This window comes from Somniosus microcephalus, chromosome 3 (assembly GCF_052327205.1).
Source record: "Somniosus microcephalus isolate GS21.2 chromosome 3, FLI_Smic_1.0, whole genome shotgun sequence".
In the NCBI taxonomy this organism is placed as follows: domain Eukaryota; kingdom Metazoa; phylum Chordata; class Chondrichthyes; order Squaliformes; family Somniosidae; genus Somniosus; species Somniosus microcephalus.
Genome location: NC_140989.1, coordinates 79,590,295 through 79,602,957, shown reverse-complemented (window position 1 = coordinate 79,602,957; position 12,663 = coordinate 79,590,295). Strand labels below are relative to the sequence as shown.

The window sequence follows — 12,663 nt, the reverse complement described above, 5'->3', positions numbered from 1 at the left end:
ACCAGTTTTCACCTCGGTATTCTTAAACAAGCTTTTAATCTTTTAATTTACATTCACGACATTGGGGATAGTGCTGTGAAATCCTCCATGGTATGCTTAAAGTGATTATATTATGCAGATATATTAAACTAACTAATTAATTTTAAACAGGCGTTTAATTTTTTTTAATTACCTTTCACATCAGTGAAGGTTGTGCTACAAACCCTGCCACAGGAGGGCCATACACATTATCACGGAAATGGCAAAATGGTATCCTCCAATTCTGCATGAAAATACTATAGGAGATCTGCTAATATACATGATTAATTATCAAGTGATTGCGCTCTGTCATTTTACATGTTAACCCTTAAGATAATGAGCATTTCCAGATAATTGCACTTTAGAAGCTCAATAAAAAGTTTATGAATCTAGGTATGTTTTATGTTTTTACGGGTGCTGTTTCAAAATAGGCATTCATTGAAATATGATGCAATCAAATAAAGACTTCTTTAGTTATTATGAACACACTCAGTAGAAATTTTGCGGTGAAGCAAATAACTGAATTGTTTGGATAGATTCAATCTAACTTCCAGTGTGGCATTGAATCCACAACACACAACTGGCCTTAATTGCCACTGAATTGGTCACAGAAGACTAGTGTGAGAAATAAAACTTGATACAATGAGGCTTTGCAATTATCTTATCCTGGAGTATTTATACCAAAAACCTCCCTCTAGCTCCCAGTCACATTTATCTAATTGAAAAATATCATTCCTCTTTTTAAAAAAAAAAAAAAAGCTTGATGGGTGATGTGACTAAGAGGGAAACAAATATATAATGGGACGGATTTTGCTGTAGAAATAACTGAGGCTAACGGTGCTCACCATTATTAGTGTAAGTCGGACAGCAACTTCCAGCAACCGCATACGCGCAGTCAAATGTGAAAATCCGTAAGCTGCTATCTGAATTGCCCTGCTCCTCCAGAAGCTCCGTGATAATGTTATCTCACCGAGAGACTCGACATTGAAATACATGGAATGGCGTGAAGATGCTGCACTTGTGATCGATACCGACCTAAACGTGCCAGAAAAAGTTAGGGCTTGTCCATTCCAGTGCAAGTAAATTTTTAATGGCGTGATAAGTCTTAATTACTGCTGAACAATCTCTCTAGCACTGAAAATTACTTTTACAAGTCTCATTGCTTCAGATTTAAATTATTAAGAGTTTTTTTTAAGTACATTTTTGTTTATCCACTTGTATCCACTAAGGGCAGCACGGTGGCATAGTGGTTAGCACTGTTGCCTCACAGCGCCAGGGACCTGGGTTCGAATCCGGCCTCGGGCGACTGTCTGTGTGGAGTTTGCACATTCTCCCCGTGTTTGCGTGGGTTTTCTCCGGGTGCTCCGGTTTCCTCCCACAGTCCAAAGATGTGCGGGTTAAGTTGATTGGCTATGATAAATTGACCCTTAGTGTTAGGGGGATTAAATACGTGGGGTTACAGGGATAGGGTGGGATATGTGTTGGTGTAGGGGTTACGGGGATCGGGTGGGATATGTGTCGGTGCAGGCTCGATGGGCCGAAATGGCCTCTATCTGCACTGTGGGGTTTCTGTGATTCTGTGATTCTGTGAACTACTTTGTTTCTGTCAGAGTTGTAGCTGGGAATCATACAAGTGTCCCTTCTTGTCTTTTTTTCTAGTTAGCTTATTGTGTGGTACAGTTCTTGGAAAAAGATATAACTCTCACAGAACCGGTAAGTTTTATCAGTTTACATTTAGTAGTAATTCAGTATTTGGCATTTGTTCTTCAAAAATCAGCATAATTTTATTGAGGGGACGGGGGGGAGAGGTCTCACCTACACTAACCAAAAAATTCTGAATTCAGTATGCCCTCCTCTAATTACTCTTATTTATATGAATATCATTTTAAATGCTTGCTGCTATCACAATTTGCTGTAGAAATAACAGTGAGGCTAACAGTGCTCACTATTATTAGTGTAAATCGGACAGCAACTTCCAGCAACCGCATACGCGGAGTTAAGTGTGAAAATCCGTAAGTAGCTTATGATGTGGGCAGAGAGTATGAAAACTAGAACCGGATATCTTTTAACATTTTCTAGTACTTTTGACTAAACTAAATTCATCTTGCAGAGATGGAACTTCTGTATCGCAATCCATAGGCAGGAGACTGGCTAAATTGGGACTTGGGACTTTCAGCTTAAAGTTGACTCAGCCTCAAATAAATCTTTATTCCATTCCTTTTTCAAGTTACAAGTCTTCTTTTGCAAAATAAACTTTTGGTGAATTTAGTGTTCGTCAAAGAAATGTTACTGCTAATAAATAAAACCCCTTTCAATTTTAGATATTTAAAAGCTGTTTTTCCTTTTATGTTGTGCCCAAACAATCACTAAAAATAGTGACCAACAGGTTTGTAAATTGCACAGTCTGTCCTTGCCTGTTACTTCTTGGAGAAGAAAAATGGGTAGAGATCAGTGTTGCTGGATTTCCAATAAAGATTTGGTTAGGTGCCTGAAGCTCCCACTAGAAATAAATGACCGTTTTAAAAAATGTTACAATGGCCCAGAAGTGATGTTATTTTAATATCCACTCTATTCCTTTGAGAACACTGGATGTCGCTGATTCATCAGTTTGCCTACATGAATAGAATGCCCAAGATTGTTGGGTGCTATGCTGGATGCGAAAGTGATTTGAAAAGGACAGAAGAGATTAGTGGTGTTAAAGGATGCTTTCCAAGCCTTTATGTGCTGCTTCTACTTTTTTTTTTTTTTTTTTTTTTAAACTTTTTTGTCACCGAGTTGATTTTGTGTCACCAGTTCTAGAACAAACACATTCTGATTTGATCCTACAAATTGGAAACATGGGATTGCCTATGGGAATCCTGTTGTAGTTATATTATCTGAAGCAAGAAAAGCATGAAGAAGAAAGGGACACCAGGCAGCAGGACTATGCCCACCCACCATTACCTTCCTACCCACTAACACTGGCAGAGACTCACTTCTCTGGTTTTGTTTGAGGCACTCTGTGGGTAGGCTCCAATTCAACTGGCAGAGTTGTGCCACCTGCATCACAAATACAACACTGCTTGTAGCTGTGAAGCTCATTTCAGACTTTACGCTTAGGCCTTACGCTTATAGCAGGCACACTACACTGCTGCCCTATGGGCCAGTACTCTGGAGTGCCAGGGAGAGCAACCCTTCTCACAGCCACCTAATGCAATGTAATGCGCACCTCACCAGTCATGAAGGGTCGAGTGCTGGCCCAATTCACCACTTGTCCCCTGGCACCTGAAGTTTAATTTTTGCCCGTCACTTATTTTCTCCCTTCAGCCTTGCCAAAATCTACTATCAGGTTGAAATGTCTTTTGAATGTTTATGAAGACTAAGAATGTTTGTCCCCCTCTGCTGCCACTTCCCTTTAAATTATGCCAACATGACAATTTTCTGGCCCCCTTCATTAGTCTAGCTTCCAACAACAGATCTAAACTACACTTGGAGCTGTGAATAATTATGCAGATGAGCTGACCTAAGAAAATTGCATGCGATTATCACACTACTTCTGGCTGGATTTGCACCAGTTGTTAACCACTTTGAAATGTATTTCACCAGGACATGAAAATCTAGCCCCTAATGTCAGTGTGGGACACTCCTGGGTCAGATATAGAACATGTTAGATGCAGAGTAAAAGTCCCTTTACTAAGCTCATACCTCAAAAAAAGCCCTCATCCCACTACACTATTTTCCACATCAGCCATCCATGTGCTTCTGAATTTGGTTACCAATTAGTGCCAAATTGTGACAGTTTTGTGCTGTGGGTCTACACTTACCAAAGTGGGTGAGACTTTACCTATCCCTATCAGCCAGCAGAGAGAGGACATTATCATCCCATCAATCTGAATTGGATTTGAGCTCAAGTGCCAGAGGTGAATAGACACTGTGCAGTAACTCGCTGTTACCACCCCGAGTCCCTTCAGCCTTTCATTTTAGTTGCCTGCATTAAAGATATTTTGTTCTAATTATGTCTAAGAACTAAAGGTGCAGTGCAGTACAGCAGTTCTGTTTTATGAAAATTCTGATTTGACTTGACCAATTATTTTACGAATCACAAAGGATTACATTTACAGATTTGTGTACTATTAATCATTGTAATCTCTAAATGGGAGAGGAGTTTCTTCCCTCCTTGAAGAAAGCACATCTGGCTTTACATCATTATTTACTCTTGCAACTTGAAGTTCAATTTTTCTGAAGTGAGCTGGATGCATTTCTTATTGGACCATGTTTAAACAGTGATTGTATTTTTTGTGTAATCAAATTATTAGACATTGAGGAACTTTGTTTAGTTTGTTACTCTGTTTCAAATAGATTTCAGGTCTGGAAAAAGTCAAACCACTTATGAAGTTGCTGCAGAATTGAGAGGCCATGTAAGAGTTGAACAACTCCAGGATTTTCAACTTGCATAGCTTAATCAAGAGAACATAGTACATAAAAGTGTACTTATCTGCAGTTATTGTTAGTCATTGTAAAAGCAACTGAGGATCAAGGAGATAAAGGATGAGTTAGGCCAGGTAAGAGGAGGCTGAATGATGGGTGACAGATGTGAGGTAATAACAACCTGAATTGCAACAGAGAGAAAAATTGTTCAATAAGAATCCCCTATCAGCATTGTCAGTAGGTTTGCTTAGTGTATTGGTACAAACCTACTGTAGGGTTCAAACAATTCACTTTAACAACTTTAATGTTGTGCTAATGTAGTTCTTGTATCATATTCTTGAATTATTACCTCAAATTGCTCCCAGCACTACCAATATTTCATCTCAATGTTGTATAACTTGAAATTTACTCTCGAGACACAATGTGAGTTTGGAAAGACAAAGTTCATAATTGTACCACTGGGTATTTCCCATATTTCAAATAGACATGGTATCAAAATTTCACATGCTATCCCAACATGTTACTAAAATCCTATTGATAACATTGATTATGTAGTGCTGCAGAAGAGCGAGGAATTGAGAACTATGGTACAAATGGAGTCTCAATTACTAAGTTTAACAGTGCAATTGGGAGTATTTAACAAGGGGCAAGGTGGCATTATTCAGGACTCCCCATGGAGCCATCCAGAATGAATAAGTCTGTCTTTCTGCACACTTACTGCTCCAGTGAAGTTTTACTGTTCCAGTTCATAGTATATTTGCCAGAGTGAATGCCCAGCCTCCTGGGGGTGGGGGGGCGGTGCGGGGGGTTACAGCGTTTTTCACCCATTTCGTCTGCTTGTATGTTGCTCTCACCTTCCAGCCTTGCACCTTCAAAAGGCATATTTTATTCCAAAGATGCTGGCTGTTAGGGGAGGATATAAGAGTGGACACTGCCCATCTTTTTTGACATTTCTACCTGCAGCAATACAACTAGGATTGGAACTCAGCACATGTAAAGAGGATAGCAGTGGATAGAACTTTTCCAAAAAGATAAACAAAACCATTTTCAAAAGGAAGGTAAAGATGGCATTTTCTGTAAGAGAGCCTCCCCGAAGAACTGGCTTCATCTATAAGAGGATGGTTAGAGACAGTAGCTCCTTCCCTTTAAATAGGATGTACTTAAAGGCAGCCAGAGGAAATAGGCTCTGCGCCCTTACTACTCCAGTCAGTTTTGTTATTCCACCTCCATATATTAGATGGAGTGAATTTAATTGGAGTTTCTTTGCATAGTCTGATGAAGGCAAAGATTTCCTGTCTGAATGCATCCACAACAATCCTGTAAGATTTGTATGAAAGCAATGTTTTTAGAGCTATATTAAATGAGTAGGAGGAAAACCATGTGTGAAGTTTGTTGATGCATATTAAAATCTGTAGAGAATTCTCAATTTATTTCCCTTTGTCTTAATGGCAACAGTGAAGGAGCATGCAGACCTGGAGATTTTCTTACAAGCTGACTAGTTGCATCCCCAGGTTCCTTTCGAGGAGCATCAATGGAGGTGTTGGGCATCCCATGAAGTTTCTCTTAAAACTGGACATTTTTCAGTGGTTAGATGTTATGACATGCTTTGAATTCTAGAGCACCTTAATTCAGGTTTTGCATTGGATCTAACACGGTTATTGGCCATTTTAAATGAATTTGAGTTGGTAGAGTCCAAGATGTTTTGGATTTGGCTGTTGGTAGTGATTTTTATGTACTATTTATACTACGAATGTTAGTTAGAGAATAGTTTTAGAAGCAAAAAGGCATTTAACAAAAAAAATTATACTTAGGACTTTTGCATAAAATGCAGTATGACAGTTTTAATTTTGTGTCTTCTTGGGTCGGTGACATGGGAAAGGAAGACAGTACCTTGGCTAACAAATGCAGTATGTGCTCATTTGGGTGAAGCTATGCCCACTTTCCCATTGAGATACATTTTCCACTGCAATGTTTTCTGCTAGCAGGTTGCTACCTCTCTTTGGCTGTGCACCTCCAAAATGCAGAGTTTTCTTCAAAGATGTTAGTTGCTATCAGGGAAGGACATGAGAGCAGCCTAATGTAAACTACCCCGGGGTAATTTTCATCTTCATCACCCGGGCAGTAATATGGCAGAGCGATCACCTGCCCATTTTCATCCCACTGATTGAAGGCTATGTAGAGCTGAGCACATGAAGGCTCCTCCATAAGGGGTTAAACCTCACATATAAAGTTTGTATTGCAAATGCTGATCTGAATTCATTATTGTTAAGCGACTTAGTGAAACGTGTGTTATTTTGTGAAACGAGAAGCTGTAAGTTAAATGAAAGCTGCTGTATTTTTTGCAACAGTAAGTTTTACTTTTAATAAGCCTGATTCATAGCTCATAGCCTAAGCTATATGGTCTGATACAATTCTTCTTCTTCTGCTATCCGAAGAATAGGAGAATGCAAGAAGGCTTGTGATGTTTCCATTAAGCAAATTACAGTAATAAGGATATTCTATTTGGCCCTGGGCATTGCTACATTGTCAGATATTGTGTGTGTAATGTCATACTCTGGTTTATAGAGAGAAAGGGCTTGCTTATGAGAGTGGTCCTTGGTGCGGAGCACAAGAGTAATATCTGCTTGAAAATCATAACTCGTAGCTGCTATGTTGGGATAAAAATATTGCCTACAGACCAAAAGTGAACTGTTTCAAATATTAAAATTTCAAGTAAATTTGCAACAGCACTATTTATAGTGAGTATGAGAGGATCATGAACTAAAGTTAGTCTTTTTAGCAGGAGAGGAAAAGGACAAAGAACAGGTGTGCCAATTAGAAGTGTTAAAACTAGAGGCCACAAAGGAGCAGCATTTATTTGAGAAGGAGATAGAACACCTCTGATAGCAACAACAGTACGAGGAAGTGGAGTGAAATACATGTTCGAGAATGAAGAAAAGGAGAAGCAACATTATATTGTAAAGACTCTACAGAAACATTAGGAGACGAAAAGGAGAAGCATAAAGGAAAGAAAAATAAAAAAAGACTTAGATTTGTATAGTGCCTTTCCCATCTTGGGGACAACCCACAATGCCTTTCAGTCGAAGAATGACATTTTGAAGTGCAGTCACTGTTGTTTTCGTAGGTAAATGTGACAATCATTTGTGTACAGCAAGGTCCCACAAAGAGCAATGTTGATCGCTTTTAGTGGTATTGGTTAAGGAATGAATGTTGACCAGGACACCTCCCTGCTTTTCATGGAAAAGGTACAATTTTTATACCATATGGCAAAGTATATTTTCCATCCAGGTACACGGGGGCCTCGGTTTAACACGTCATTCGAAAGACTGCACCTCCAATAATCCAGCCCTCCTTCAGTATTGCACTAAAGTGTTAGTTAGGATTATGTTCTCAGGTCTTAGGGTGAAATTTGAAACCACAATCTTCTGATTCAGAGGCAAAAATGCTACCACTGAACCAAGCTGGGCTTGTGATGGCAAATTTGCAATATATATCTGTAGTCCATTTGAGTGCAGGTCTAGCCATTCAAGCCCATGATCTAGTAGTCTAATCAGTTTCTAAAATTCAAAAATGGGAATGACATGGAGGTTTTTTGTGGACATTTGAATTGGTCATAGGACAGCGCAATGCGATTGTGAAGCAAGGACAGAGAGATTAGTGCTGTCACTTAGTGGAAAAGCTTGAAGGCATTTGTGCATATAGAACCTGAACTTTGTATAGACTATAATGTTAAGTGTGCAATCCTCAACTGTTCCAACCTCACACCTGAAGATTATAGTCATATGTTTAGGTCGCTATGGAAAGTATCCAGTTGTACATACAAAGAATTAGTGCTAGAGATACAAGATGTGGATTCACTGGAGAAATTAGATATACTAAGGGACTCATTTCTAGGTGGTCTTCCAGAATATTTATATGTTTGGTTACTTAACAACAAGTAAACGCTAAACTAGTGTTGTCTGTTAGCCACTAGCTGCATGTGGCAAATTAGGAATCCAGATGTGGCTAATTGCATTTCTGAAAATAAATTAAAAATGAGTGATAAGACACTGTCATTAGTCATGTGATTTCAGTATTCATATTTACATGGCATATCAATGTATACTTTAAGCTTTTTGTGTGAGTGTTTTTTTGATTGCTGAGAGTGCTTTATTTCCTTGGTTACTGAATAGTGGTAGATGTTAAGTAAATCTACACATGAAATACATTTGCCTGTATTGTGAGTTTATGTAAGGTGTTTTCTACTTAAAATTAGTGCATGTGGCTAAATCGGTGTCAGCGTAGCCACACCTATGGCTAGTCAGCAATTTCTATTGGACAACACTGCTCTAATCAGATTGGCTGAGAATGCCAATCATTTTGTAGCCCCTCAAGCACAAGGAAACTGACGAGTGGGTGGTGACACAGAGGCCCATACCAACTGATCAGTGAGCAGCAGCTTGTTGAGCCAGCTGATCAGCCTGTATGCTGAGCCCATGCCAATCTGCCTACAAGAGAACCATCCACAATGCTCAGCTTCTGTTGCTGGATGGGGCTGGCTGTGGGAATCTGTTTGCTCAAAGGAGGAAGGAATTCTTTGCCTGCTTCATCCCAGGCAGAGAAATATACTTAGAAACTTTTCGCCAGTTCAGTACTTCTTCCTGTTCTGCTAGACTGTGTGGAGGTATGCAGACGAAGACTCCATGAGGGGTAAACCTCTCTGCCTCTCTCCTCCTTTAAGACGCTCCTTAAAACCTACCTCTTTGACTAAGCTTTTGGCCATCTGTCCAAATAGCTCCTTATGTGGGTCAGTGTTTTGTTTGATATCACTCCTGTGAAGTGCCTTGGAACATTTTACTACTTTAAAGGTGCTATATAAATGCAGGTTGTTGTTGTATAACCTTGCATGTAAAGTATAGATCCTCTAAATTCAGTGTTCTAAAGTTAGTGAAACATTGCATCTTGTATTATCTTTTGAACTAAGGAACTTTAAATTAAATGTAATAATAATGGAAATAAATCGGCTGTGTTGCTCTTTTGCTGCTGTTTCATTTTTATGTTCAAATAAACTTGATTTATAGGTCATAGCCTAAGTCTCACGGTCTGATGGTGATTATTCTTCTACTCTCTGAAGACTAGAGGGCTTGTGACATTTCCAATAAGCAAATCACAATAACAGGTGTTCTGATCAACCCTGGGTGACGCCAGATTGCTAGATGTTCTGCACCTTAAATCACACTTTGGTTCATTGGGAGCAGGGGCTCATTTATGGGAGTGGTCCTTGGCACCGAGCATGAAAGTAATATTTGGTACAGTCTAAAAGTTGTAACACTCTGCTTCCCAAGAATGTTTTTCTTTAAAACAGTGCAACACATTGATTTTGAGAAATTATTCGGAAGTCCATTCTTCTCGTCTTGGACCTTATGTTGGATAACCTTATGTTTGTCCCACACTACAGGGACAGCAATCTTCATTGAATAATGAGAGACCAATAGTCTGGTTCTGCACCAATTTTGTAATTGTTAATTTTTAAAAATCATAATTGGCACAGACTGAAACTCACAAAGCAAGGTTGCATTTAACAATGGGAATCATTTGTATCCAAAGTTATTTTTTCAATAATGGAATTTATTTATAATTCTGCTTTATCTGTAAATATTCTGTTTTGATAGGGTTTACAAATTGGAATAACTAGATATTGAAATATTTTTTTTATCTTTGCATAATTTTTTAATGTTCAAAGATAGTCTGTTTTTAGAATTTAAGAGGGACACCAGTTGTCATCTTATACACTTGTACTACTAAATTAGACTTTTCTCAATCTATGTAGGAATAAAGAAAAGTATTGTAATTACCTTGTGGTTTGCTCTGTTGCGAATTAAAGTATATCTTGATTTATGATATTATACATAATGTAAATATAATTTTATGGTTTCCTGTAGGTCATTAGAGGATTACTAAAATTTTGGCCCAAAACTGTCAGTCAAAAAGAGGTAAGTTGTTCACTTTCCCCTACGACCTTAACTTCCTCTGTAGATCACATGAATATATCACCGATTAAAATGAGTTGCTGCCCTTCTGCGGCCTACACAAAACTTACCAGATTTCTGTGCTTATGGGTTCAAACAGGGCTTTATCATCAGTAAAATGAAGTGAAAGGGACCTGTGCTCATATTTTACATATTGAAAACAAAGCAACCATTTCATACTAAAGAAAAGTAGTTCTAAGAGCTCCTCAAATGACTGATTGGATAAATGTATTCTGTGGTGTGGTGCTGAACTGTACAGACTAGGAACGTTCCAGGCTTGAGCCTTGTCTGTGCTGAGTTAATCTCGGGGTAAGGGGGGGGCACAGCAGTGTGGATGCTACAACTGGCCTTTATGTCCCCAGGTTGGGGCTGGGGGGTGCGAAGGGAAATCATCCACAATTCCCACACTTGATCACAATCTGTTACTTCCCTGCTGGAAGTGTGCATGTACCTTCCCTACTGGGTGAGGATAGTACCAGGTTCAAATGTGATTCTGCATAATCAGATAACCTGGAATACTCTTTTGTCCAGACTCATGTTTGCAAAATGGGCACTTGGAGAAGGTTCCAGAGGTTCTACTGTTGGCCATGAAACCATGTGCAGCATGAGGTGCTGCCTTCAGGAGAGGAGGGGGATAAGATTGTTTTATAGCCCTTCCTGTGGTCCTTGTTAGTGGCATGTATAATTTTCATAAATATTTTTAACTGGTTGACTGATAAAAGATTGTGATTTGCTTTTTTTATTTGTTCTCAGAATGTGGGCATTGCTGGCAAAGCCACACTTATTGTTGCCCTGAGAAGGTGGTGATGGGCTTGTCGTGGCTTTTGTTGTGTCCCAGAACACTTTTTAAAAATAGTTTTAGACAAGAATTGCTCTTTAAGTGGTAAAATGGACTTCCTACTGTACACAATAGAAAGAGAATAAACATTTTGAGTTGTTTGACAAAATATATTTTTTTAAATGACTGATCAATGCAACTTTAAATGTTTGCTGATAGGTTATGTATTTGGGTGAAGTAGAAGAAATTTTGGACGTGATAGAACCTTCTCAATTCAAAAAGCTCCAAGAACCTTTATTCAAGCAAATAGCCAAGTGTGTGTCAAACCCACACTTCCAGGTAAGTAGTTTGCACCTGATGAGCACAACTGTAATAATTGTTTCATCATTGCAATGTTCTGATATGTATATTTGTATATCTCAGTCTCTTTTCCCTATTGTGACAGTGAACCACGGTAATTATAATAGATCATTATGGACTTTTCCACTGGACTTGCAAAGATTGATTTCCAGGAAAATATTAGGATAATAGAATTATGCACTATTCATCAGCTTTTATAATACTGGTGGCAGCATTACAATTCTCTTATGGCTCCGAATTCTTGTTAAATAAAAACGGGAAAAGTATTACAATTTGCTCTTAATTATTTTTTTTAATTAGCATATCCAGCAATGGATGTTATCAAAGAGGGCTTTTTAAAATATGAAGCCTGTTTTAGATAAATAATGCTTATTACATCAGTGACTGTAATAAACCTCAATGTTAAAGATACCAACACACCTCGTGACTCCTCCACTGTCTCTAAATTGTCAGACTGCTTGACTGACATTCAGTACTGGATGAGCAGAAATTTCCTCCAACCAAATATTGGGAAGATGGAAGCCATTGTCTTCGGTCACCACTCCAAACTTTGTTCCCTAGTCACCGATTCCATCCCTCTCCCTGGCAACTGTCTGAGGCTGAACCAGACTGTTCGCAACCTTAGTGTCGTATTTGACCCCAAGATGAGCTTCCGACCACATATCCGCACCATCACTAAGATTGTTTATTTCCACCTCTAACATTGCCCGACTCCACCCCTGCCTCAGCGCATCTGCTGTTGAAAGCCTCATCCATGCCCTTGCTGCCTCTAGACTTGACTGTTCCAACACACTCCTGGCCAGCCTCCCATCTTCCACCCTCCATAAACTTAAGGTCATCCAAAAGTCTGCTGCCCATATCCTAAATCACACCAAGTCTCGTTCACCCATCACCCCTGTGCTCACCGACCTACATTGGTTCCTGGTTAAGCAACACCTCGATTTTAAAATTCTCGTCCTCGTTTTCAAATCCCTCCATGGCCTCACCCCTCCCTATGTCTGTAACCTCCTCCAGTCCTACAACCCTTAGAGATATCTGTGCTCCTCCAATTCTGGCCCTTGTGCATCCCCAGTTTTAAACACTCCACCATTG

At 39.2% G+C, this 12,663-nt stretch overlaps 1 protein-coding gene across 4 annotated transcripts in view; it reads left to right on the top strand.

The window, feature by feature from the left end:
* The window catches only part of ppp2r5a (protein phosphatase 2, regulatory subunit B', alpha isoform), a 191,847-nt gene that overhangs the window by 165,582 nt on the left and 13,602 nt on the right, over window positions 1-12,663 (top strand). For 2 of the 4 annotated variants that reach the window (XM_085981269.1, XM_085981267.1), the window contains 3 exons: window positions 1,678-1,731; window positions 10,347-10,397; window positions 11,431-11,550. In XM_085981269.1, the coding sequence (XP_085837395.1) occupies window positions 1,678-1,731; window positions 10,347-10,397; window positions 11,431-11,550 (225 nt within the window). The remainder of the gene's footprint in view (window positions 1-1,677; window positions 1,732-10,346; window positions 10,398-11,430; window positions 11,551-12,663) is intronic. The other 2 variants (XM_085981268.1, XM_085981270.1) reach the window with 2 other exon arrangements.